Source organism: Pundamilia nyererei, unplaced genomic scaffold (genome assembly GCF_000239375.1).
Source record: "Pundamilia nyererei isolate P.nyererei 1_Seehausen unplaced genomic scaffold, PunNye1.0 scaffold00107, whole genome shotgun sequence".
NCBI lineage: Eukaryota > Metazoa > Chordata > Actinopteri > Cichliformes > Cichlidae > Pundamilia > Pundamilia nyererei.
Genome location: NW_005187508.1, coordinates 1,075,987 through 1,102,633, shown reverse-complemented (window position 1 = coordinate 1,102,633; position 26,647 = coordinate 1,075,987). Strand labels below are relative to the sequence as shown.

The window sequence follows — 26,647 nt, the reverse complement described above, 5'->3', positions numbered from 1 at the left end:
CACACACACACACACACACACACACACACACACACACAAATCATCTTTACAACCAGGCCTCTAACTTGCTTGTAGCAACGTTAACTGCCGCTGGTTTGCCTGGAGCCTCTGCGGATTGTATTGATTTGATCTGGAGTCAATGCCAGTCAGTAGGCATTGAGGATTTGAATTCTGCACCGAAAAGCCCAAAAAGATTCTCCAGCCTGAGCGAACTATGGGCTGTGTGTCCTTATTCATAACTGTTTAGGGAAAGACTATTATTTCAGTTGAATAATCAAACTTTCACTGTAATAAACTCACAGAATCGACAAGGTTAAAACAAGAAAAGCTTTTGGTTCGCAATGTGAAAAAAAAAGCCTGCCCTTAACCGGCAGCAATTTTGGATGCCTTGAAGTAATGCTCCTCTTTTAAAAAGTGACAAAATCAGGAGGTGTGGTGCCAGAGTAAATACAGCTTTGCCAGCAAGGAGATCGTAATTTGTGTCCTGTGTGGCCCTTTGCATTGATTATTTTTGTTTTTAAATTGTTTCTTACCTTTACTTTTTACTTTCTGAAGATGTTTAGTTCAAGAGAAGACTGCAGTTCCGATTACAGTGCTGACCTTTGTCGCAGCATTGACCTTGCACTAAAAAAGCACGGTCACCTGATGCGTGTACGTAAATGTGACGCCAAAGACATCATTTAAAAGTGTATGTGACAAGCTGGGGGTGAGAACCACCCATAAACCCAGCGTGTCATGGCACTAAGACCAAAGGATACTCTGTCGGTATCTGTAAGACACCAGGGATTTCTTTTTTTTCTGTAGAGAGCAAAGGGGTTTTGTACAATTGTGTAAAGTTTGGAGGAAAAGCCAGATGTGATTCATCAAAGGGACTGATGGGCAGGTTAGCAGTCAGTTTGTGTCCAATTTCCTTATGACCTTATGGGAAAAAAGAAAACAATGGAAATAGAAGTTTTACTAAAAAGGGGATTTCCACCTCTCAAACAGTCCAGTGTCTTTTAACACAGCAAAGGCAAAATCCTCAGCTGCTAAGATGTCTGAGAGAGACGAGGGGTTACCTAGCAGGTCACTAAGGTAACCTGACAGGAATCTTATGTGCTCTGAATGCGTGCACACGCACACACACACACACACACACTGATAGTAACCCACCCACCCAGAGTGCTGCTTGTAATTATGAGAGCTGTAAAACAGGCTGACATCATAGCTTTGGGCTGCTCATTCTCTCACCGCCTCGCTTTCAGACTATAAAATACTGTAGTCTTGTGAGCAAATTCACTGTTCAGGTGTCTGACTTTTTGCTGTTGCTTTTAATGAGCTGGAAGAACTGAGTCTCTTTAAAAATAACAGACATTATTGTATACATAACGTCCTACAGAAATTCAGGTTTGACTACATGAACTCATTGTTCAGGAAACCAGTTTGAGATGATTCGAGGAAGCAGTCATTTGGGACATGGGTACACTTTGATTATAAAGGGATGGACATGGTTAGCAACAATACTACGATAAGCTATGGCATTAATTAAATGATGCTCAGTTGGTATTAAAGAGCACAAAGTTAAACAAGAAAATATTTCCTATATCATTACAACACCAGCATCCTGAGCAATTGATACAGGAAGAAAGGATCCATGCTTTCATGTTTTTTACACAACATTTAGACCCTACCATTAAAATATCACTGCAGAAATCAAAACTCAGCAGATGAAGTAACATTATCTGTCAGGAGTGTCAGTCAGTGTGGTCTTCTGCTGCTCAAGGTCTGCATATTTTGCTTGTAATGAGTATATATTTGAGTTACTGTAGTCTTGCTATCAGCTCAAAGTAGCCTTTCCATTCTCTCTCCTTTTCTGGCATCAAGAAGGCATTTTCACCCAGAGAACTGCCGCTCACTGGATATTTTCAGACGATTTCTCTCTCAGATGACTCTCTGTAGAGATGACTGTGTGGGAAAAAGCCCTTTCTGAAATACTCAGACCAGCCCGCCTGGCACCAACAACCAGAAAACAGTCAAAGTCACTTAAATCATCTTTCCTCCTCATTCGGATGCTCAGGTTGAACTTCAGGTTGAACTTCACCTACTGCTCTTTGATTGCCTAATAAATATTTGTGTTAATGAGCAGCTGAACAGGTGTACCTAATAAAGTGGAAGTATCTCTAATGACCCACTGCATCAACCCTTTTTAAACTCCACTCTCAGTAACGTTTTAGGAAAATGCACTTTCTCCCAGGTTATGTGCGTTTGCTATGGTTGCTCTTGAGATTCAACCAGTTGCAGATACTTGATAATCAGGTGGGTCGCATGGCTAGAAAACAAAGGTGAAGCTAACTGCAAAAATGCGTACATCAACTCAAACTGCATCTATTCCTGAAGTAAATGAAAGGAAACTTAAAAATGTAATTAAACTCATTAAAAATGTGAATAATTGGTCTCAGAAAGCCATCAGCATGAAAGCTATCCTGACCATTCTGCCATCAGCCTACCTGCTACTACTGCACTGCTGTCTGCCTTCTGATTTAAAAGATATTTTGTTGGAGAGAAAATAATTTCCCCTTAGATTGTAATTTTAAATTCAGCTTTGTTGTATGGGAAAATATATCTTTAGGAGACAGTACACACACACACACACACTCATAAAATAATTTAACAATGAACTCATCGTCTGGTGGAGATAGTGACAGCGGAAAGAGGAAAGTGATAAGAGTGAAAGAATAAATGAAAGGAAATTTGAGGCATGCCAAACTGTTTCCCACCTCCTGATACTGAGCTGAAATGTGAAGACAGGCAGGCAGACTTCTGATTGAAAACACTTAAAATGCACTGACATGTCACGAGTTGATAAGTACAGCCCGAAAAGAAAAACTGCCGCAATATAAAACAGAGCTTTGACTAAAAGTGTTCTGAGGCTGAGGATGAGATAAAGATGCATGAAGTGGGAACATGAAAGACAGACATCACGTGTGTCAAAACTGTGACAAAACATCTTAAATACTGAAGCTCAGAATCAGAATTTGGTGTTAAAAAAAACATGTTAAAATTTGTCTTTCTCGTGTGGTTTCTCTGCCAGTGAGCGTTCAGGTCGCAGGTGACCCTGATTTCAATTTGGTGCGCTTTGGCCCAGGAACGGGAAGAAACGTGTACAAACACACGCTGTCCTCTGTGTCTCCTCTTGTTGCTCTCTTCTTCGTGGCTCCCTCACTTCTGTCTGCCAATATGTCGTAATTGGATTTGTCTGAACGATAAAGATCTCTTTTTTGTATTACCATCACATTTAACCTCATAAAGGTCTGCTATAAGCAGGAATCCAAACACATGCCAAAAAAAAGGAAAGCGCGTGTGTGAAATATTTAAGAGGGCTAGTGTCGGGGAAAATGCTGTATTTTGTTTTTGGGAGAGGAAAAGCGAGAGAGAGAAGCTTCAGTACGATAAACCACAAAAGCCCTCCTTCGACTCGGCCCATTTAGGCCCATTTAGACACAACGCACTTGCAAGAGAGCGAGACTGAAAGGGTGGGGTGGGGGGGTGGGGGTGCAAAAGTGAGGAAGTACATGAGCCTCAGTTATTGTTACTGCTTGACAGAGAAACAGAAACAGATAGACAGATGAAGAAAAAATAAGTGTGAGGTGGAAGGAGTGATATGAAATGATCAGAGTCCTAACTTGTCTGCGCATAGTTTATCTGATCACTCTTTCAGATAGCATCTGTTTAATCCTGTATTACCCAATCTTACTGGCATCCTCCGTGTGTATGTCAGTGTGTGTGTTCCCGAGAGTGTGTGTTCTTCAGTCTGACACTTGCTGAGAGGTCAAAGCTCTCTTGAGCAGCCGTCCAATTACGGAGGGCATGGTGTTACCGTAGAGATGAGAGAAAACTGTAATTGGATAATGACACATCAGAGTTGAAACCTGTCATTAGACACTCACAAAGGCACACGTGCATGCACACACGCGCGCGCGCGCACTGGTCGAGCACCAACCTGTGATTACAAACCTGCTGATCCATCACCAGCCTCCAGCTACGGAGCTACAATGTCACATTTCTCTCTTTCTTGCTCACATTACTCTTCAGAAACCCTTCGTGCTCCATCTCTAACGGCAAAAATCACATTTGTTTCATATTTGAATATGTTTTTGTGTATTTTTTCGCTCCTTTGACGTTAAAAAAATTTGCTTTTAAATTGGTTTTTAAAGCTGAAAGTTTTCTCAAAGTGTCAGCGAATGGATCTGTTGTTGTGGGCCTGAGCCCTCACATTATGTAAACATAGTGCGTTTTAATGAGCCTGGGTCGCTCTGGTCACTTCAAACACACTCAGCTTTTGGTGAAATAATGTGAGAGGCTCTAAACTTGCGAGCAACATCTCTGGGAGCAATCACTGGTCAGCTCCCAGTTTCCTCTCTTGGTTTCTTCTGCATCATTACCATGGATGAGGGTCTTGCATAAGCCTCTCCAAACCAATGTGTAGGCTCGGGGGAAGAGAGAGCTGGGGAGGGGAAGTGGAGAGGGTGTGTAGGCAAGAAAGAGTATGAGAGGGAAAAGAATTAAGAGAAAGGTGCTGGGGAGAGAAAGGGAAGATAATAGCAGTAAGGGGAATAAAACGGGGGCGCAAAAAAGACCAAGTGAGCAGGAGAGGCAGCTAGGGAGGGCAGTGAGGTTTTCTTTTGTGGTGATTGGAGAGTGACAGGGGTGCCAATAGAGTGGCCAGCGATGACGGTCCCACTGGAGAATGCCGGCTATGCCAGTGGAGTGGCACTAATGGAGCCAGAGAGGGGATGCAGTTGCCTGCCCCGGAGGGGTATATTGTGCAACTGGACAAGGCGGCTTGACACGGAGCCAAGATGGAGGATTAGAGGGGAGGGAGGGAGGCACCCAGGACAGAGAAAGACAGCCATGTTAGGTCTGCTGACTGATTGACATAAACTCAGCTCTTTCTGTCTTCCATTTAACTGCAGGCGAGCCTCAGAGAGCACTCAGGGTTTCTGCTTTTTGTCCTGACGTATTTTCTCACTCAGTGTTTTGCTACTCATAGAGTTTCCTGCCCAAAGTGTGAACATTGCAGCTGGTTGTCAAGCACAGTTTAGCTGCATCTGATCGCAGGAATGTGTTTGCTAATGAAAAAATAACTAAGATGATTTTGTTTCTTTATTTATTGTTCCAAATTAATCCATCCATCCATTTTGTTCTGCTGAGCAGCACCAGGAGACTATCCCGACTGCCACAAGGAGAGACAAGGTACACCCTGGACAGGTTGACAGTCAGTCGCAGGGAGACAGACAACCATTTTTACTTACATTCTCACATCCAGTTAACCTAACTACATGTTTTTAAAGGGAAGCTATAGGACCCACGAGAGTCCTGATTTGAACTCAGGACTTTCTCTCAACAATGCTAACCACACCACCATCCTGGCCACTCCAAAATAATATTTTTAAAAACTGATGGTATGAATATTACTTTAACTCTCACCACCTTTATAGAAACACAAACACACACACACACAACAAGAACAACAGCAACAAGTCCAAACACACGCTACATGGATGCACACAGCAAGCAGAGGTCAATATTGCTGAGTAGGCATTTGTTTGATTGAGGTTAGCAGAGGAACATTGATGAATTATACTGATTACTCCATAATCTCTCCCATAATTCACCAGCCCTGCCGTCTCATCCATCAATATGGTGTCTGGATCTATAGCTCCAGATACCCTGAGGAGACCAACCACCACAGAGGGGCTGTAAGATGGGGGGATATACATCCTGCTGGCTCTAAGCTGCATAACACCGGCGTTTACCTCGTGTTATTAAGTTAAACACTGTGGCTAATGTGAATGAGGAGGGGAGAGGAAGTAGAGATAATAGAGAGCGAGGGAAGTAAAGAGGATGATTTAGGCGTTTTTGCTGGGAGGAATTGCCGCACACCGTGACCCTTAATAACACACAAGCAAGGTGAAGAAATGCTTTGATGATCTCGAGGACCTCACACACACCCACACAGATTCACACAGAATCTGTGCTCTTAACTACCTGCTTCCAGGTAAGCTCTTCCTGGCGTTGGATAGGTATGTAACCCCCCTCCCAATAATCCACACTCGGGTTACACACACACACACACACACATACACCTGGACACTTCTCTCTGACAGACTTGCTGGCTCCAAGCTTCAGGCTACCTGCCATCTACAGTAAGCACTGACATACCTCTCTCCTCTCATTTCCACAACACTCTTCCCTTAGTTCTCCACCTTTCTTTACTTTCGCTGCCCCTCACTTTCTCCCACTCCCTTGCTTTTTTTTCCTTTTCACGACTAGCTCACAATGGAGACGGCGCTTCTTTCTTCGCCCCGGTAAATTCCTCCCTGGTCTCTTTTTTTTCCTTTTTTTCCCGCACCATTTAAGAGAGCAAACACGTCTCTAATCTTCCTCTTAAATACCCTTCATTCATTCGGTCTGTATCCACCCCTCCTCTTTCTGTGTGTTTTTCCAGGCGTAACTCTCACTTCTTGTGCAAGTTGATGGGCAAAGCAGCGCCATCGCTGCTGGCATGTCCATTATCCTGGATATTTCATTGGCTGACGCTGATGATCCCTGACCTTTGACCTTAGTGGCCTGAACTTTGACACTCACACGCCCTGGGCGGCAGGTGATTAATGAAGCTGCTGGCAGAAGACCAAATCAAGTAGTATGAAACGGAAATTTGAAGGAAGATAAAAACAAGAAAAGTTTAAATATTTAATAATATTTATTAAATCCCAAACGTGGGTAGAGAGGTGGTAATTTCAAACGAATGGTAAACATGAAACATGAAATCCATAACTCGCGGAAAGTTTGCCTCTTAAACTCTAAAGCCTATATTAAATAGAGTCTATGCAATGATTGAATAATTGCAACCAAAAAAAAAGCCATCCAGTGCAACATAAGACTAATCAACAGTACAACAGATTACATCCTGCAAAATTACTATTAAATTGGATCACAACAAAGCTGAGCAGCATAACCTTTATGGAGACGGACTTATTCCAGTCGGTCTATTAGACTCAATCAGGTCTTGCTAGGTGGACCTAATTAGGTCCTGCTGTTTTACACCATTAATGCAGTGTTGTGCTACTAAAAAAAATGTAATTAAAAAAGCTTCAAACACATCTGCGCACAGTTCCTGAGCTCCATCAAGAAACAAGTATGCTCTGGTTAAAGCCAAGAATTTTCATATCTTTACATTCTGTCTGTATAAGATAATCTTTTGTGCTGGTGCCCTCATAATAATGCCAGCACGGCTCTGGCAAGCCCTCTTTCAATCGCTTGAGAATGAATTACAGCATTGTGTTGGGATGTGAATGGCCAGATCACTTCTTAGGAATGAGTGGCCTTGAGCAATTCAGAATGGCGGTCGTGTGATTCATACGAGTGAGTCAGTGACACTCAACACCTCGACACTGTTGTAACTGTTCGTTTGCACTCAAGGTGAGACATAAAGTGTACCCAAATGACATGGGAAATGTCTGAAAACACACAAAGTCGACCACAAGAAAGCAAAATAACATCCCCCTATTCCCCCTATCCCCCCCCTTCGGCTGGAGTCGATGTGTGTGATCCAAGAGTCCCAATGAAAACATTTCTCCGACAATATGTCTTTATGCATGCTGAAAAGATCTGAAAAGAGCTGTTTTCTCGTGTGTGTGCGCGTTCGCTCCGGATCGAATGTGTGTGAGAGTTTTTATATCTGTTAAAGCGCATTCAGAGAAACAGGAGGGGGCAGGAAATATTGCTGAATGGTAAATGCGATGTGTTTGTGTCAGTGTGTGTCTATTTTTGTTAGACAGCAGGGAAAGGGGAGGGGTCACCCGCAAGCGTCTTGGGCTGCAAAGGCTTAACTTCATTTCCTCAGAGAAACATAATGGCAGATATTTGCATATCGTATGTACACAAAGCCAGTGGCCAAACTGTGCTGCCAACAGATACGGATCTTTTTAAAAGGCAGGTCGGGGAAAAAAGACTACAAGTAAATAATTTGTAAAACCACATTTTGTAAAGTTAAAAAAATGAACTTTGATGCTATAAGTTAGTTCAGTTTATACCCAAATAGACTCCTTGTTGTGCATATTTTGGTAAATTATTCACTGGCTCTTTGGCTAATTAGACACTGCACCTGAAATCTCATAGACTCACTCTATACTCAGCAGCCACTTTATTAGTTACAACTTACTAGTACCTCTGTTAGAGCCCATTCAGAAGTTTTCATGGCATAGATTCAACAAGGTGGTGGAAACTTCCCTCAGAGATTTTAGTCCATATTGACATGACAGCATCACACAATTGAAGCATCTGTCCACGATGTGACTGGTGAGCTGGGCTCAGGTAGGCTGTGGCTTTCAATAATCATTTGGTACTAAAGACACCAAAGTGTGCCAAGAAATCCACTACAGCCCCACCACCAGCCTTAACCGTTTACACAAGGCACAATTGATCAGTGTTTTTAACTGAGACTCATCAGACCAGGCAACATGTTTCCAATGATCTACTGTTCAGTTTTCAAAGATTGTCCAAATTGTAGCCTCAGTTTTCTGTTCCTGGCAGACTGGATTGGACCCGGTGTGATCTTCTGCCGTTGTAGCCCACATGCTTCAAGGTTTAATGAACTGAGCATTCAGAGATAACCTTTTTCATTCCTTGGTTGTAACAAGTAGTTATTTAACAGTGTGGCCATTCATGAAATCAAATCCCAGTAGATCAGCAATTTCTGAAATACTCAGACCAACCAGGCCACATTGTAATCTACTACCAGAGTACAAAAAACATCTCACATTTAAGTTTAGTGCGTATATGTGATTGATTATCTTGTGCATTTTATTAATTTGTTTTCCCGGACTCTTCAATAAAAGTAAATTATTGGATAATGACATCAATGAAAGCCACAGGCCAAAAACACATTGGTTAAGTTCCCCAAATCAAAGAGTATAAAAACAACTCCCAGCAAATCTCTTGCACAAACAGCTGTTCCATGTGGGACTTTTCATTAGTAAACATTTAATTTATCATCGTTTCAGTCAGCGCGAGGGAGGACACTTTCCCTCCTCGGCCTTTTAAATCACCACGTGCTTAGATCTCCTGATTGGAACATTCCTCACCTTTGACCTCTGCTGGTCCATAAGGTCGTCATCTCTGTGGCAACTAAAATGCCCTAACGCTCTCTGTCTTAATTAAAAAACACTATTTACTCGGAGAAAATTTCATTTTCTTTACCTTTGACCTCTCACTTCCTTGTGTTTTCTCCCCCTCCCTCTCTGTTAGTTAACGGGGAAAGGCGAAATCTTATGAAAGATGCATCGACGCTGTAGTGCAACCATTATGATAGGCCTGTCGTCTCGGGCGAGTTTGTGTGTGTGCAGCAGGGTTAAGCTCTCGCACAAGACAAAGCCACAACCTTCAAGGCTGCTAAGCAACAATGCTGCCTGGTAAAGCCTCATCAGGGCACCGTTTAGCCGAGGATTAGAGACTATTACACACACATAAACACACATATATACACACACACACACCGCAAAACGTTGTTTCACCAGCTCATTAATTCGAACCTCGCTTTATTTCTGCTTAAATGTGCGAGAGACCTGACGTTCCACCTCTCAGTCAACTTTTCGATGCTGATTCTCCTTCTCAGTGGAGAGACAAGTGGTTTTTTCCCTCCACTCATAATTTTTGAAATTGATGAAAACCTTCGCTGTGTGCTGGAACAACGTGGTGATGAGATATTTTAAACATAAAAACTGAACCAGTTAGTAAAACTTAAAGGTCAAGGCTTAAAAAAAATAGAGACCCAGCAAATATCATTGTCTGATTTTTCTATAACAGTTTGGCTGATAACCCAATAATTAAATAATTACGTTGTATAGTAAATGATTTGATACCAAAGTGTAAATGCTTCGTGATGATGGAAGTGAAAAATAAACTCTTATTTTATTGTGTGTATCTCTCTCACACCAGAGTTTCGTGTTTTGTGTGTTTGACTGATGGTGCTTCCCCAAATGGGTGCACGTTAAACTCCTGTGTTTTCCCACATTTGCAACGGTGTCATCAGTCACCTGCAAGCCCACAATGGGACAATAGGAAGCTCAGAGTCGAGCAAATTGCCTAAAAGTAGGTTTTATGTAGTCTACATAAATCAGTGTTTCATTTCTTTTCCACGTAATACATGTTGCATTTCAAAATGAAAAAAACAAACATTCTTTGACTAATACGTGAATAACATTCCTCCATCATGTTTTCTGTCAGACTGATGTTATTTTAGTTAGATTTTTTTGGCTCCCTTCTTCTGAGCCTGTCATAGTTTTCTACCGTCGTAACACAATACGCAGGAAAGCTAAAATAAAAATAAAGAAATCTCCTGTAGTGGCACCTGCTAAGCCATTGCTGTTGACCAGAAGTGTCCACAAAGAAAAAAACTGTCACATGAATCTAGCCTCATACTCATACTCTTCAACTGTGGAAGCAGTGACCCATTCTCTTATCCTCCCATCACCCCATCCCTTTATCAACCCGTCTTTCATCTTTCCCTCTTTCATCTCGCTACTGAATTCTGTCCAGCAAAGGCAGACAAGAGACAGAGGAGAGGAAGCAAACCTAATGCTGCACTGTGTCTGTATGCACCTCTGACAAATCACAAAGGCTGTGGATTGTTTACAAAATGCATCAGAAACAGCTGTTCAGTGGTGGTTACGAAACAATTATTATATAGAAACTATAATATTTCAGTGATCTCAGCATAGCTAGCAGATATCTATATCCAGTTGAGCGCCTTTGTTATCGTTTATGACAGATTTTAAAAGGCTAAGAGGCTAAATAGAAACTAGGCAGTGGTTTCAAGACTTGCTGAGCATTTCTACAGGAATCAGTGGACAAAAAGCAGAATTGAAAAACCAAACATTTCATCTGTTTCCTACAGGTATTCAATGGCTGGCTAGCTGTCAAAGTTCTTGGGAATACACTTTCAATATTTAAACATATTAGAAATATATTTTCTGGTACAAATCAAGTAATATATAAACTACCAGGAACATTTTTAAAAAGACGTAAAGGCAAAGGAGCAGAAATAGCAGAAATGCACCATTCTAACTTTTATCTTTTATGTTTATAAGTCTATTCAGATAAAATTGTATGTTAATAAAAAAAAATTGTTAAAAGGTGAGCAGTAACTTGAAGACCTGACCATATTTGTGACCTTTTCTTGTTCTGTTGACTGAGCACTGTCCTATTGACCAAGACCAAACCTATCGTCCTTTTCTATCATTTCCTGTTTTGTGGTCAGAGGAACCCAAATTTGAAATTCTTTCTGGAAAACATGGACACCACTTCCTCCAGAATAAAAAGAAGCGGCACGATCCAGCTTGTTATCAGAACTCAGTTCAAAAGCCTGCAGCTCTGATGCTATGGAGGATGCATTTGTGTCTATGAAATAGGCAACTTGCCCATGTGGAAAGGCACCATTAATATTAAAAGTTAGACAAGTTTTAGAGCAACGTATGCTCCCATCCAGACAACCTTTATCTGAGGAAAGGTTCTGCACATCTCAGTGAGACAATGATAAAACTACATGCTCCATCTTTTCCTACAGCATGGGTTTGTGGTAGAAGAGTCCATGCACTGAACTGGCCTACCTGCAGACCACAGCTTTGGACATTTGGAGTATCATGAAACACAAATTACAAAAAAGAAGACCCACGACTGCTGAGAATCCCCTATCAGACGTTCTGCAGACCTGCAGATTGTCGCATTGTTGGCTTTTCACACATCGACCTGGCTTTTTCAGAATTGAGGTTTGTATTGTGCTGTTCTGTTTCTTTGTTAGCTTTTCTTTATACTTGATCTATTATTAATTTTGTAATTTTGCTTGTGACGAAGGTCAATTTGGAGACCTGATGGGGTGAAGCGTGGGGACCTGCCACAGTCAGAATGCATAAAACGGGAGATTTGTGCCTGTATGTGTGTGTTCTGACCTTGTCTTTGTTTGGCTCAGGTAACTTTTGGTTATTGCCCACTGCAGTGAGATTTTACCAGCCTGTCTCTTTTTACAGACTTCATCTAATGAAGTGGGTCTGTTTAATCACAGTTTCTATAGTTGCTCTCTTTCTCTGAACAAACAGTCACAGCTGTGGCCCTCAGTATTATTGCAGGGTGGATTCAGTGTTCAACAATAGGCCAAGGGGGAAAAGGAGGGCTGTGTGTGTGTGTTAGAGACAGACACAAAGAGAGAGTTTTCTGGGGATATGCCCACCACATGGTGTCTCCAGATGTGTGTGTGCGTGTGTTTGTCTTCATAATCTAATGCAGTCTGGGCCCTCGGGTGCTGGGGAAGCTGCGATCATGTGTAATGTGGGAGGTGAAGGATGGAGGGGTGCAGACACAGGTGTTGCAAATGAAAATGATGAAAAAGACACACGACTTTTTATTAGCAGTTAGACTTGCTGTTCCCTTTTTTATGTTTATGCACATCACATATCCACGACAAGCATGTTCAAACTCAAAACTTTGTTCTTTAGAAGCAGCTAATTTCCATCCAAAAAGCTGCAAAATGTTCACTGCTGGATTTCACTGGTTTTTAGCCATTATGGAGGAAACACAGATGTCAGTAAAGACATCAAAATTTACATAACTCTAGAGATATAATAGCTGCAAGCACAGGACACGCCATGAAATTTTATGGTCTCATCCTAACAATTCCTGTGATCTATCCCATTCTTCTACTTCCACCAACGGGCCAAAATTCTTGGCCCGTTGGTGGAGAATCTGGAGAATCTGGAGAAATATGTCAAATTCTTCAGTAGGTTGGCACAAAATTTGATACAAATATCCATGGCAACCAGTGAGCTACAGCCTTTTTGCCCAGTGACAACACTTCAGCATGCCATCCTTGCCAGGTAGCATGCTGGAAACATTTTTTTGCAGACCGAGCTCTGCTAAATTGTCGAGGGGACTGTCAAACATCACCTTTGATGCAAGCAATATGATAAAACATCTGACAAAGCATTTGAGGAGTTTACTAATGCGAGCAACAAGTAAAAGTGTGAGAATATGTCCAGAGACAACCCACGGTGTGTAAAAATAACATAAGCTCTTACCAAGTACACTGTTTTTGAAAAGCAGCTATTGTCAGCTGTAGATAATACAGGGTTTTATTGTCTTCTCAGTACACTGGAGCACAAGTATGAGCATGTCAGCTGTCACCACATCACAGAAACCTTCTTTCCAAAGTTGCAAGGCTTTAGGAGAAAGCACACAGCAGCCTTTTCTAGGACATTTCGACCTTCGGCTTCACGGCTAATATTTGGACGGTGTCATCCAGTTTAAAGTTTAACCGAGAAATGGATGAATGAGAAATTCAGTGATCAGAGAGACATTCTGTGTGCACAGTATAAATATTCATGCAATAACTGGGCCACTGCAGGTGCTTTTGATGATATGCTTCAGTTGTGAGTCATTTGAAAAAGTTGTGTTCATATTCCGTTCATGTTGTATTCTAGCACAATAAAAAACAACTGGGTTTTTTTTAGTCTAAATATTTAGTTTGATAAAGATTTGAAGCAAAAAAAACAGCCTATAAATATTAAAACAAGACCTGCACTATGCTGCATTCTTTCACTGAGCAAAGGAGGCTCCTATTTGCTTCCAAATATCTGCTTAAAAACCTGCGTGACAACATGCTATCTGTTCTTCCTCCATTTCTGTTCTTCCTCCAGGCATGCCCACCAGGTTGGGCATGCCTTAAACGCCTCACACAGTAGGCATCCAAGAGGCATTTTAATCAGATGCCCGAATCACCTCAACTGGTTCATTTTGATGCGACTCTACTCTGAGTCCCTTCTGACTGATCAGTGAGAGGGGACTCATCCCATCTCCATAGCTTGCATCCGCAATCGCTTTCTTCCAGTCACTACCCAGCGCTCGTGACCACAGATGAGGCTAGTGATGTAGATCAACCAACAAATCGACAGCCATGCTTTTCTTCTGTCAGTGTCTTCTTCCACTCTCTTCCTACTCTTGAACAAGACCCTGTGGTACTTAAACTCCTCCACTTTGGTGCTCCACCCTATTCCATCTGAGAGACCCACAGCCTCAAACTTGGAGGTGTGAACCACTCGAGTTTGAGCTGGTGAAGCCAACAGAACTACATCATCCTCAAAAAGCAAAGATTAAATCCCGAAGCCACCAAAGCAGACACCCTCCACTCCTGTCTGCGTAGAAATTCTGTTCTTATTAACTATGAACAGAACCTGTGACAAATCCAACAAACCCACGGGAACAAGTCTGAATCATCTCCAGCAATATGGATCAAGGTCTCCCTGCAGTTCTACAGTAATCAAATGGTGCGTAGCATACTAAACGAATTTATGTAGAACATCAGATGGCACAACACTCTCCAGTGTGCTATATGCCAAAGGTATGTTACCCTTACTATTGCAGGTTAACAAAATTCAGGCATGATTCATGCTCAGACTTGTATTTCACTAAACAAACTAACTGCACAAGTTCAAAGGCATCTCTCACACCTGACCTCAAAACAGTTTAAATTAGTCCCGAATGCCTTAAACCGCTGTGCTGAGCAAAGATTGAACACATACCATAAATACTCCTGTACACACACACAGACACACACATACACAGATTTTCCAAGCCCCAAAAACAGTGAAAACATAATTTTCATAATAGCAGGTTGAGCAAGTGTTCATTTATAGAAGTACTGTTGCAAGAACCAAAGCCGGTCAAGTTAGCACATACCTACAACCCTCAATATAAAACTTAACAAGATCCCACTTCAGAGGTTCTCAGGGGTTTCTCGTTGCGATTTCTAAAATTAAAATAAACTGTAGGGGGTGTAGAGAAGCAGACGTAGGATTTAATATTGACCAAACAGCCTTAAATACTATTGGCCAAACCTCTGTGGTCGCCATTCAAGCTGAATGAGTTCCATACATCTGAGAAACCTGTTTAACAGCATTTTTTTGTGGAAGTTTGCGTTTTTTTTCTTACTCTGTTCACCGTGGGCTTTATAATTTAATCTAATTCTGAGAAATAACAACACAGCAGCTTAAATGTGGTTCTATGGAACGAGCTGTGCCGGTTCAGATAAGATGAGCTGCCATTGAGGGGCTCTCCTCTAAACACATACACCTGGAGGACTGAGGCTCGCACAAACACATGCATATAGAGGCAGATATACACTCGCACTCAACTTGTCTACAACAAGCTGAGCACAGAGCAATATATCCAAGTAGTATTTTTACCTCAGCCCACACGCTGAGCAAAATGCCAGCTCTCGGCCTTGGGAAACACACACGCACACATTTGCTCAAACACAGGCAGACACACACCCTTAGACACAACAGGTCATGCCCAGCCGGCCACTGCGGCAGCCGCAGAACATAAACAACTTTCACACACTCTGAATCATCTGAGCATTTCAATATTGTTTCAGATACTGTAAATACATTCAGCCACTCATATAAATATATGCAACCATAATTATTCCCTGAGACCGCAAATGACCGTGACGGGAAGTTAGTTCCCACAGTTTCAGTGGCGTTGCAGCCCAGCCCTGTAGTGCTCGGTTTGCAGCGCAGACGACGGGGCAGCGAGGGGAGCGGAAGGTGCTCGATGACAACAAACAGCGGTTCGTCGGCTTCAATGCAACCTGGAACATTTATGTTCTGTAACGAAAACTGTTTTCTGCCCGTGAAACACAAAATGTAACTTCAGGAGGGAAACCTGTTCACTGCTTATACCAGTAAGTCTGTCATGCTCACTTTCTCCTCTTCATCCTCTCCTACACAAGCACACACAAGCACACATACACACAGATACACACCTCTCTCCCAGTGGGCAGCAGCTGTTGGAGTGCTAATCTCCATTAGCTACTGAACTGGCTTTTATGGAGAGAGCCATGCAAAATCTGCTCTCTCACTTCTCTCACTCCTTCATCCAAATGAAACACCCAGACTGGGTCACACAGCAAAACCTCATTGTTTTTTTTTCTCTGCTTTGCAGCATCTGCAACATACATTTTCACATAATTTTGAGTCCTATTCAGTGAACTGTGCAAACGTTGTGGTGATATACCCAAACACACCATTACATGAATCCAAAGTTTATCTAGATCATCTTAAGGCTTCTTAGCAAAACATACTAATAGTTAGAGAATATCTCAGTTAACCATGGAGGGCAAACGAGTGACGGACAAAAAAAATAAATAAAAACACGACTTACAGTCTGTAAAGCTTCGTTGTTCCCAGGAAAAGCAGCTCGGGAAAGACAGCCAGATTATTCCGATTCAGGCGCCTGCAGAAATACAACAGGAATTAGGGAATAAACTCGACCTTGCTCGTTCCAAAGACTGCGGTTGGATGCTCGTACATTTGTGTATAATTAGCTGTTTTAAAGTAGGATTTGTGTTTCCTGGACTTTGTATTAAATTCTGTTACAGTGTTTTGATTGTAATACGATTTGAGAGCATGAAATAATTGGGAGACTGATGGAGACACACATACGTGGTCATGCATGGACACTGAAAGAAAACGGTTATCCATGATTTAGGGGTACAACATGGCTGCCAGACAAACAGTGAACTCGAGAAGGATGGAGGGAACGCAGGCGGAGGAAGACGAGGGAAGGGGTTCAGATGGAGGGAGGGCGGAGGGGCGTTTTTGCCACAAAGACGGAGGAGAGGAGACGATGTGGGAAAAACAAACAGGCAGTCTGGCCGGGCTACCGAATGTGTGAAAAGGACCCCACTGAGTAAACAAGGCCCTCACAGGGGAAGAACTCACAACAACCCATCACGCACACACACGTACACACACACACACACACAGTGGAGACGACTCGGGTGAGTTTAATAATCTGGGTGCGATCATTTAACCCTGGCTGAGTGGAGTGAAGAGGTTTGTGTGCAGTGTGTGTTGATGTGTGTGTGCTTGATGTGTGTCAGAGGAGAGGGAGGCAACAGAGTGACACAATGAGAGACAGGCTGCTGAAACAGTTTAACCCTGACACAAACACACCCGCACACACTGACAGGCTCAAACGATGGATGCTGAGCTGGGTGCTACTGGATGGGAATGAAGAGAGGAGGAGGGGACGAAGAAAGAAAACACGGCAGGAACTAGAAGTTACTTCAAACTAAGAAGAAAACTTGAGTGTGATTTATACAAAAAAAACATACGAACTAACAGAAGTACTACACATTTTCAAACAAAAACACCAGCTCCTTTCAAAACTTCCCCAAATCTCTTTTTCATTCTCTCGTTGACTTTTTCCTCTTAACCTTTGTCTTTCACCTCTTTTTGCATCACTAGAAGCCGATGTGGACTTAAATAACGTCACCCCCTCTGTGTCCATCTTCCACCCACAAGAGCACAAATATGTGAACGTGCCCGCGCGCACACACACACATTCACACTCCACAGTTACATCAGAGGCTGCTTAAATATTTAACGTCCCGCAGAAATGATGTTTCTAAATTATTCACTCCTCTTCCGTTAACGCTGCTTCTGGCAGCTAAGAGCCCCACACGGCCCCACGGAGAGGCACACTCCCCCTGTAGGTCCTGCCCAGCCATGAGCGCCCGTTAGTGGGCTAGACATCCCCCTGGGAGAGTGTACGGACTGGTGTTTGAGGTAGGGAGGAGGAACGACAGCAGAGAGGTGGTATGAGCTCATCGCCTTAAAATAGAGGCAATGCCGTCAGACTAGGAAACACGAAATGAAGTAGAGACAGGACACAGAGATCAAATCCAGTCTGCTCCACGGTGCTGCCGAGATATCAGTGTGTTTTAATTAACCTTTTATTCATTTCTTCACTAGAATATCCGTCTGATCATCACATTATCTATAATATATTTAGCAATTAGCAACATAGAGATTGTTCAGATTTACAGACCAGGATTCCCGTGCAGAGTTCTTCTGTTTTTCCTGCTTTAGTTCTACAAATATTATAAAAGTCTGAAACGGTTTTACTTTCCTCGCGCACTCTCACACATTACAAACAAGGTGATATCAAAAACAGATCATTTATACTTCTGATGGGCAGCTCCAAATACAGTGATGTAGAAAAAAAGCAGCCAACAATTATTTTCACGACTAATTTATGCACTGAATTAATTAAATCATTGAAATTAATTTTAAAAAAATTAACTTAGTTATTTACAGTAGACTGTAACAGAAACAAACCGCCTGCCATACTTAAAATAAATAAAAGGCTACCATCATACGTAACCAGACATTTCAGCCAATCATTGCAACACTGCATATGAACATAACACGAATAACATTAAAGTGCGCTTGCCACGAATTTTCTTATTTTAAACATTAAACATTGCCAAAGTTTCAAATATCGATTTCAGTGTTTGTACAAATAATTCCCGTGAGCCAGAAGCTTGGCCTTCAGACTGAGTGTCCCATTTTGGATAGCGTGTGTGTGTTTTTCATCTCTACTCATCTCTACTTTCTTGCTGATCAAAGTTTCTGTTTCTGTAGGGCAGCCAATCAAAAGAAAGTTGGCTTCAAAAGAGGGTGGCCTTCAAGGTTGAGGAGCTAAAGTGTTTTGTTTCAGCGAGCAGATGAGAGGGAGTGAACCAGCATCCAGTATAAGATAAATAAGGATTATTTTAAACTTTGAATTAAGGAAACTCTAGTGGAGTCCAAGAATAATAGTATGCAGCTGGAAATGAGAATAAAGGGTCCAGCTGAAGTTATTATACATGTAATCAAACATTTTGGACTTCTTATGTGTCATTACACACTAGATCGTACTGACTATGACTCCCCGGCCCCAACATAAACTCTGCATGAACATGACACGCACAATGTGTCTGACGTCACATGTGATTTACTCCAACATGATATGTAGGACATTTAAAACAATCTTAAATACATTTCTGTAATAAACCACATAAATGGTTAAGCGTTGTTCATTAGAGGCAGAAATTACAAATCATTTTTCTGAGATTTGAAAAGTTCCCTTATGAAACAAAACTACTGAAAAAAACAGTGATGATTCTTAACAAGTTTCTCAGTTAAATCTGAGAGCTACAATGTAACTACAAAACATTTTAGCCTGGCTGAAATGTTTTGTAGTTACATTGTAACTAAGACCTCCAAAGTCTGCTGTTACTTACAGAGGCTACATCAGCTGTCTTGGCAGTTTTGACGACTCCACTTTGCACATTTCTCACTTTGGTCTTCAGCGCTGATTCTGCTCTCAGTATTTTGTTAATTTGAACTGCTGCATTAGCCTAATTAAGGAAGCACTGTCTAAAAGATTAACAGCTCAACAGTCAACCTATTGCAAGCTCTCCATCACCACTGAGCTTGGCTCGGCTGCTAATTGTCACTTCACTTTTAAAGTTCTGCAAAAAAATTTGCTTGAACATAAACTTCTGAATCAAACAATGAAATCTCTCCAGTCATGTAGTGATTTAGTTTATTTGATGTTTTTGTATATAAAGACAAATATGTAGCACGAACCAGTTCCACATGCCACACATTTATAGGCTAAACTAGTCTGCAATTGCCACCCACTGTTGAGCCTTTTTCCTTCTACATCTGAAAGAACGTATCTCTATCTTTTATATCACAGTGTGTGAGGGTGTGTGTGTGTGCACAAACAGCCTCAGAGTGCTTCCACAGCCATGTCTCATTAGTCAAAGTCTGGCTGGAAGAGAATGAAGACGGAGTAGCCAGTAGTCCGAGGTGTGAGAGTCACTCCGCCGAGCTAATGTCACACTGCAGCATGGTGATAATCCCCGCAGTCATAAACAGATGCTAGAAGCCCAGAAACCGCACAGTAAACACACACTCGCAAACATGCACAGTGTGCCAAATCTCTGTACATACACACATGAATACTCGCACAAACATAAAAGTCTGACACGCACACGCAACCTTAACACCTCAGACCCATGTTGATGCGCAGTAGTACAGCCTTGCAGACTGAAAATAACAAACCGCCTCAGAAACCAATTATTACTCCACCAATGCTGCTGCAGCCATAATACACATGCTGAACTAACAGTCAGTCTATCACACACACAAACACACGCACCAAAGTTATAACCCAAAACACTGCAGACATTTCCACGAACCTAAGAAACTGTCTCCACTCCAAAAACCACTTCAAACCGACCAGTGTGTGTGTGTGTGTGTGTGTGAATGGGTGTGAATGCGGTTCAACAGTTCATGTTTTCGGTTCACAGCTCGTGCATCCAAAGCGAGCCAATATCTATCACCCACCAGAGATTTACACTCTCTAATCTGATCTGTTATTTAAACACTAATGAAAGATACCATCTCTTGCCTTAAAACACAGAAATGCAGAAATTCAGTCTTATCTCCTAAACACTAAATTCCTTTGCTATCAGGTTAAAATCATTCGTATTCAGCAGCGCCGGGCAGCTTTTCCTCTAAACTTTCCGCGAACTGGTGTGTACCAACAAACATAACAAATGTTGGGTGCAGCAGAGACTCGGAAAAATCTATCTCGAATGGCTTTTTAGACAGAACTGCTGTGGTGAAAATGGCTTTGTGTCTTCACAGCGCAGATAATTTCAAGCTCTACTGCTCAGTAAAAATGGAGAAAAAAAATGTAAACTTTGCCCTGAAATGATCAGCGGGAACAATTTTATCACTCACAGGCTTTAGAGCTAATCATTTCGCACTAATCCAGAGCTTTTCTTTGAAATCCATACCCCCGCTATCTGGGATCACTGTTACAATTATCTTCTGCTGTTCATATTGTCAACATATTACAGCACGATCACTTGATTTGAGGCTTCATTATCTACTTTGTAATTGCTGTTGATAGACGCATCTCACCACTGTAATCAGCTGTGCGATTACTCATCTCGGTAAAAATTATCTTTAAATAATGTGATCAGTCAGTTGCAGGCTAATTATCGAAGGATTTAGCCGACTGATTTTCTCTGAAATTACTGTCACGGTACCTGCAATATCGCTTTCATTCTCCCTGCATGTCTGAGGCTGTTATCTCCTTCATTCTCACACACTTTAAATTGAACAGGGGCTGTAAAACAGTCAAGTAAGTGAAGGATAAGAGGATCGGGAACTCCTCACTTAACTATTCTACACCCACAGGGTGAGAGTGAAGAATGTATAGCATTCCTATATGCACAGGACAATAGAGAGAGAGAGAGCCAGATGGGTGCGTAAGGAGCAGAAACGTGAGGAGAGGTTAAGGAATGAATGAAAACGGCGCGAGTGGGTTTGGGGGGGGGGGTCCTCCAAATCAAGATAAAACCAGTACTGACAGAGCAGCCTTGCGTAAGTGAATGCGCATGCACAAGTGTATCCAAACACATGAATGTGTTTGGATATGTGCACAGTTGTGTTGTGACATGCCTATCTCCTCCACACCTCCTTCAACCACATGCCCCTCCTCCGTACCCCCAAGGCTACTGCCCTACACCTGACCCAGCCCTGCCCGGCCCTTCGGGGCCTGTCGCAAAAAAAAAAAAAAAAGATGTGAAGGGGAACCGTTTTCTGCCCCCATGGGGGGCAGTCAGTGTGGATCTGTCAGCCAAGCTTAGGGCCCTCTTCTCTGGGCTGTGGTGCCCAGCAGGCCCCCTCCAGCCCCCAAGAGGACGGAGGGCTTTGAAATGAGCCCTCAGACTCCAGACTCCAGAGACGCGCCTTTGTATGGTAGCTGTTGGGGGGCATTGATGACTGACTCCATCTTTGTGTTTGTGAACATGCCACGCAAGAGAAGCTGAATTACAGAGGAAAACTTGCAAGGACAACAGAAGACAGCCATGTTGTGTCAGAAAGTTTGCTGTTGTCAGACACAAGACAGAAAAGGAGAGACAGCCATATCGTGCATGATTTCACATTAGATATCTAAGACTTTATCAGCTGTTGCTGTTACCACACTACAATCTATGTTCAAGGCTGTGTTGCTTATGTGAGTGCATGAAAGAGGGTACTTACTAGCTTGCACCATCTCTTTGGAGGGAGGGTAATCATTATCAAAGTTTACTTTTAAATCCAGACCATATGTAGTTAAATTTTGCCCTTTTTGTCACCAACTCTGAGTAGGAATTCCCAGAACCGCTTAGCTGGACAGAGCCCAGTGCTGGTTGCATGAGAAACACTAGCAGATTCCTTATAGTGGTCTACAGAGCTTCTCTCTCTCTCTCTCTGTCAACAAAGAGCAGCTATAGTGCAGCAGAGAGCAAAGAAAAACCAGGCATGACAGGGTCAACACCAAAGCATCCAAAAAAGTCACATTTTATCACTTTCATCCCACTGACTTGTGACAAATTTACCCACAAGAGCCATAAAAAAAGATGAATGGTGTGTGTGTGTGTGTGTGTGTGTGTGTGTGTGTGTGTGTGTGTGTGTGTGTGTGCGTGTGTGTGTGCGTGTGTGTGTGTGTGTTAATTATGTTATAAAGGCCTTATGTTGTCTGGATGCTGACTTGTGATACCAGGCTGGCATTGTAAAAACTTCTGACTGTTCTTCATTCACCTCCATGGCACTCAGACTCAACATTTGCCACATGAACAGATTTGCAGGAGGCCAAGTTGGGGTAACTGACATAAAAGTGGCAAAACATGATGCATGCATTCACACGGAGCAGGAGGGGTCACTAATTAGGTTGGGTACATTATAGCCTTTTTGGTATGATTCTGGGCTGCCCTAGATGACTTGCAGGATGATCATGTTAAAAACTTGGGGAAATAGTTTGTTTTCACTGCTGTCACATCAGGTATTTTCACTGAAAGCTTTGATCGCTAAAGTCAACCTGTCCTTGATTTCTGGTATTGCTGCAACTCAAGTTAATATATAAATAAATAAATGATAAAGAAATCCATAAGTTCCGGTGATGATTCATAATCCACTGGCTAGTATATAATATAATCTGCTGACATTATTCTTCCCACTTTCAACTGAAACATGCAGTCCTAGAAGGTCACTAAGTATTCAGAGCTCATTGGACAAAGGCAAACCAAATAATTTTTTCTTCAAAGGGCTTTTTCAAAACCCCTCTTGCACTAAGGACTGTTAATGCTGTTAGTAAGCAGTGGGTTAGGATATTTAAACAGTGTCCTTGAGAGTCACCAAAGCACAGAATAAGGGAATGTTTTTTGTAAAGCTCTACAGACTTGGAGAACTTCTAACAAAGACAAATAATGCAGCTTGTGAATGCAACAACTGAAAAGAGATTTTATATGACACTTGTTGATCTGTGCATCCAGATATGCAAATGAATCGACGGGCATGCGCGTTCTTGGAATTTTTAAGGCTGGGCAAACTGATTTTATACAGAATTAAATTAACACAATGGCGTCAACACATCATTACTCACAGTCTCTCCAGCTCCTTCAGGTCCTGGAAGGCTCCTCTCTCGATTGTGGTGATTTTGTTCTCCATTAACTGCCTGAGAGAGAAACACCAAGAGAGTGTGAGACTATGTGAATTGGACAATAAAAAAAGGAACGACATGAGAGGGGGGAAGGAGAGTGATAGAGAGACACAGAGCGTGAGAGCTGACAGAGTGATTTGTGTGATGAAACCATAAGAGGCCAAAAAAAAGGAGAAAGATGGCTGGATGGGGCCAGCGATAAGAGAGAGAAGAGAAAGACGGAGTGAGATAGGGCACAGGAGATTGACACTGGAGAGGAGAGAGAGGGAGAAATAGAGAAGGATCAGGCAGCACTGGGTGTGAAAAAAGGAGAAAAGCAGATTGGTGGAGATGGAAAGTGATAGAAGGTTTAAAAAAAGCAAGAAAGAGGAGAGACAATCAGCAGCGGGTCGATAGAGTCCCAGAATTGACTTTAAAACTGGCCCATCAGTTGGACAGGGACTCATCTATCATCCAATTTACTCTCTATCTAACCGCATAGCTCTGACTACTCCTTCACTTACACCAGCACAACTTCACTAAGATTAGTGTGCTGACGAAACCAAGCAAAAACACACATGCTTTTATGGGCCATTTCCACTGAGCTCTTCTTTTTTTAATTAATTGATTTATCAGTGAGTCAACGCTATTTTTAATACAGCCCCATAAGAAAAAAAAAAGGGGGGGGGGCTTTTATTTTTAAAGACTCTTCTCACAAATTTCTCAAATTTAAAAAAAAAAATCTATTCTCACGGGTTTTTTTAAGTGCAGTGTTTTTGCTAATTATGGTGCTTTTGGGTGAACATACCGGAAATAGCTAAAGTGAAAGCTAGAGCACACAAATAAAGACACACATACACACAATTAAGGACATAATCTCTGGAGGAATTCCAACTATGTCTATTCCCTTCCATTCATTTCGGCTGCTGAATAGCGCGCACAGCAGCTATCCCTGTCCCGGCAGTGACGGTGCAGGGGAACTCTTTAATCTGGATTCATCCCAGGTAAAGAAACCTGTTCTTACTTGATTCTCCCCCCCATTCTCTTCCTTTCCTTCCACCCTTCCCTCCCTTCCAGCAGCTACATTCCTCCCTCCGCGGTTACACCTAATGACCGCTATCTCTTTCCTCTTTTTACCCTCCATCACTTCCTCGCCAGCGCGTTAATCACTCCAGCACATGGGCCCCGGGGCCCGGTGGTTAAAATAAGCCCCCTCCTGACACTTCCACTGGCAGATTAACACGACAGCATTAACAGGTGCCGCTGCTATTCTGTTTAGACACTTATGATGGCTCAGTGAAACCGCAGCTTCCCACCACTGGATGCAGTGCCTGCGTGCAGCAGCTCCAGAGCTGGATGAATCTGCTGCTGCTGCCGAGCACGGCCAGAAACTGTTAAATCTCTGTGCTGTGATGTTCTATTGGAAAGTTTTCTGGATATGCAAGATGCTGCTTAACAGTGCATGTGGGAGAGAATATTGTTGTTTCCTTTTTGCATCTTCAGGGGAGGGGATAAAGAGGGGATAAAATAAAATTCGCCGAATAAACGTCACTTACAACACTCGCAGATGCCTCAGCCCTGCGAAATCCGTCTTCGTGATTTTAGTGAGGTTGTTTGCATTCAGGTCTCTAGAAAGAAAAATGATATTTTAAAAAATTAATTTAAAAAATATAAATTAGCTAATACATGTTTGTGATGTGCTCATTGATGAAGGAGGCTTTTGCTGAAACTTCTTGTTCCGTAGCCAACGCAGGGTTGTCATCTGACTGTCAGAGAAACTGAGAGGAGCTGTGGCTGCTGCACTACATCAGCAAGTGTTAATTTCATCGAGGGGTCTTTTAATGATAAAATTCGGCCTCTTTAACTCGGAGCCCACTTGTCCAAATCCGTTTTTGATTAACTCGCTGGTCTGCTGACAAACCGATGTGGTCTACGGAGGCTGTGCTAATGCAACAGTTCAAAACCGCCAACAAGCACAGCAGCCCCCCAACTTCAGCTCCGCGATCAGCCCTGACGTGTCCTCGTATTAGGCACCAAAACGAGCTTTAGTGTTTTTATCATTTATACCTCACGCCAACATTTACATCAGCTGCGTACTGCGGCGTTAACAAGGCTGAAAGTATAGGTTAGACATGACAAAAAGCTCTGCGCTCTTAAAGATGTGGTCCTCGAGAGAGACATTTTTAGTGCCTCCCGGTTAAAAACAAATGAATTAGACAGGAAATTTTGGGGGAATAATGTGTGATCATAGTTAGGATATGAGCTGATGACATTTCCTAACCACTGATCGGAATAAAATTTGGGTGCTAAAACATCAGAAGGTGTGACATTTTTTTCTCTATAAACTCTTTAAACTCCTCACACCCCTTCAGAAGAATCGCCGCATTAAAAGGTAAATGCAGTCTCGTTATTTTTCATCATTTAAGCATAAAAGAAATGGCAACACGACATTATGGTGACTTTTCTTATGCAATGTTTCCAAATTTTAGGTCAAATCTATACAATCCCGTACTTACAGTCTCTCCGTGTTTCGAGGTATGTTTCTGGGCACATTGCGCAGTCCTTGTCCGTGACAGTCCACTGTCGTACCGGTGCAGGAGCACTGGGCCGGGCATGGCTGACCGTCTGCTCCGCTGGACAGGACCAGAACAGTCATCAGCAGCCCCAGCACAGTCACCGGGGAGCGGTGAGGTCCAACGGGGCACCGAGCTCCCACCATCACTGCGGCAAGTGGGGGCCAATATGAGACCCGCAAAAACACCGTGAAAACAGAAGGGCGTTAAAAGATAAAGCCCCGAAATCCCCCGAAGGAGCTCACCAAACTCTGCACGCAACGGGATGCCGTCCTCCTTTTCACTGTCCTCCCTTAGCACACGCGTGTTTTAAGAAATGCCTGGTTCTGAATTTACATTTGGGTCCTCTGAGAGGGGTTTCAGTGCGTGAGGACTGTGATCAGGGACTTGGGTCCCCCTGGGTAGAAATAGGGGAGCTCGATAAGGCGGTAGAGCGGCTCTTTGGCTGCGCTACAGCGGCGCAAACTTCCACATGTCCCCGGCATGCGGTGCCCAAATCCCCCCGGTGAGTGCCGTGCCTGTGTATGTAAATGTGTGCCCGCGGAGCAAAGACAGTGAAACACCTCGGTCCTTGATCTGATCCGATCCAAAGAAACCCTCTCTCATGTACACACACACACACACACACACACACACACACACACACACACACACACACACACACACACACACAC

The 26,647-nt window shown here is 42.7% G+C and overlaps 1 protein-coding gene across 12 annotated transcripts in view; it reads right to left on the bottom strand.

Annotated features, from left to right (window-relative positions):
* slit2 (slit homolog 2 (Drosophila)) overlaps positions 1-26,617 on the bottom strand; it is a 97,849-nt gene extending 71,232 nt beyond the window's left edge. For 11 of the 12 annotated variants that reach the window (XM_005741121.1, XM_005741123.1, XM_005741124.1 and 8 more), the window contains exons 1-4: positions 25,917-26,617; positions 24,957-25,028; positions 23,365-23,436; positions 16,252-16,323 (exon numbers count right to left, since the gene is read on the bottom strand). In XM_005741121.1, coding sequence (XP_005741178.1) covers positions 16,252-16,323; positions 23,365-23,436; positions 24,957-25,028; positions 25,917-26,119 — 419 coding nt within the window. In that variant the 5' untranslated portion in view covers positions 26,120-26,617. The remainder of the gene's footprint in view (positions 1-16,251; positions 16,324-23,364; positions 23,437-24,956; positions 25,029-25,916) is intronic. The other variant, XM_005741127.1, reaches the window with a different exon arrangement.
* Between the last annotated feature and the right edge of the window lie 30 nt (positions 26,618-26,647).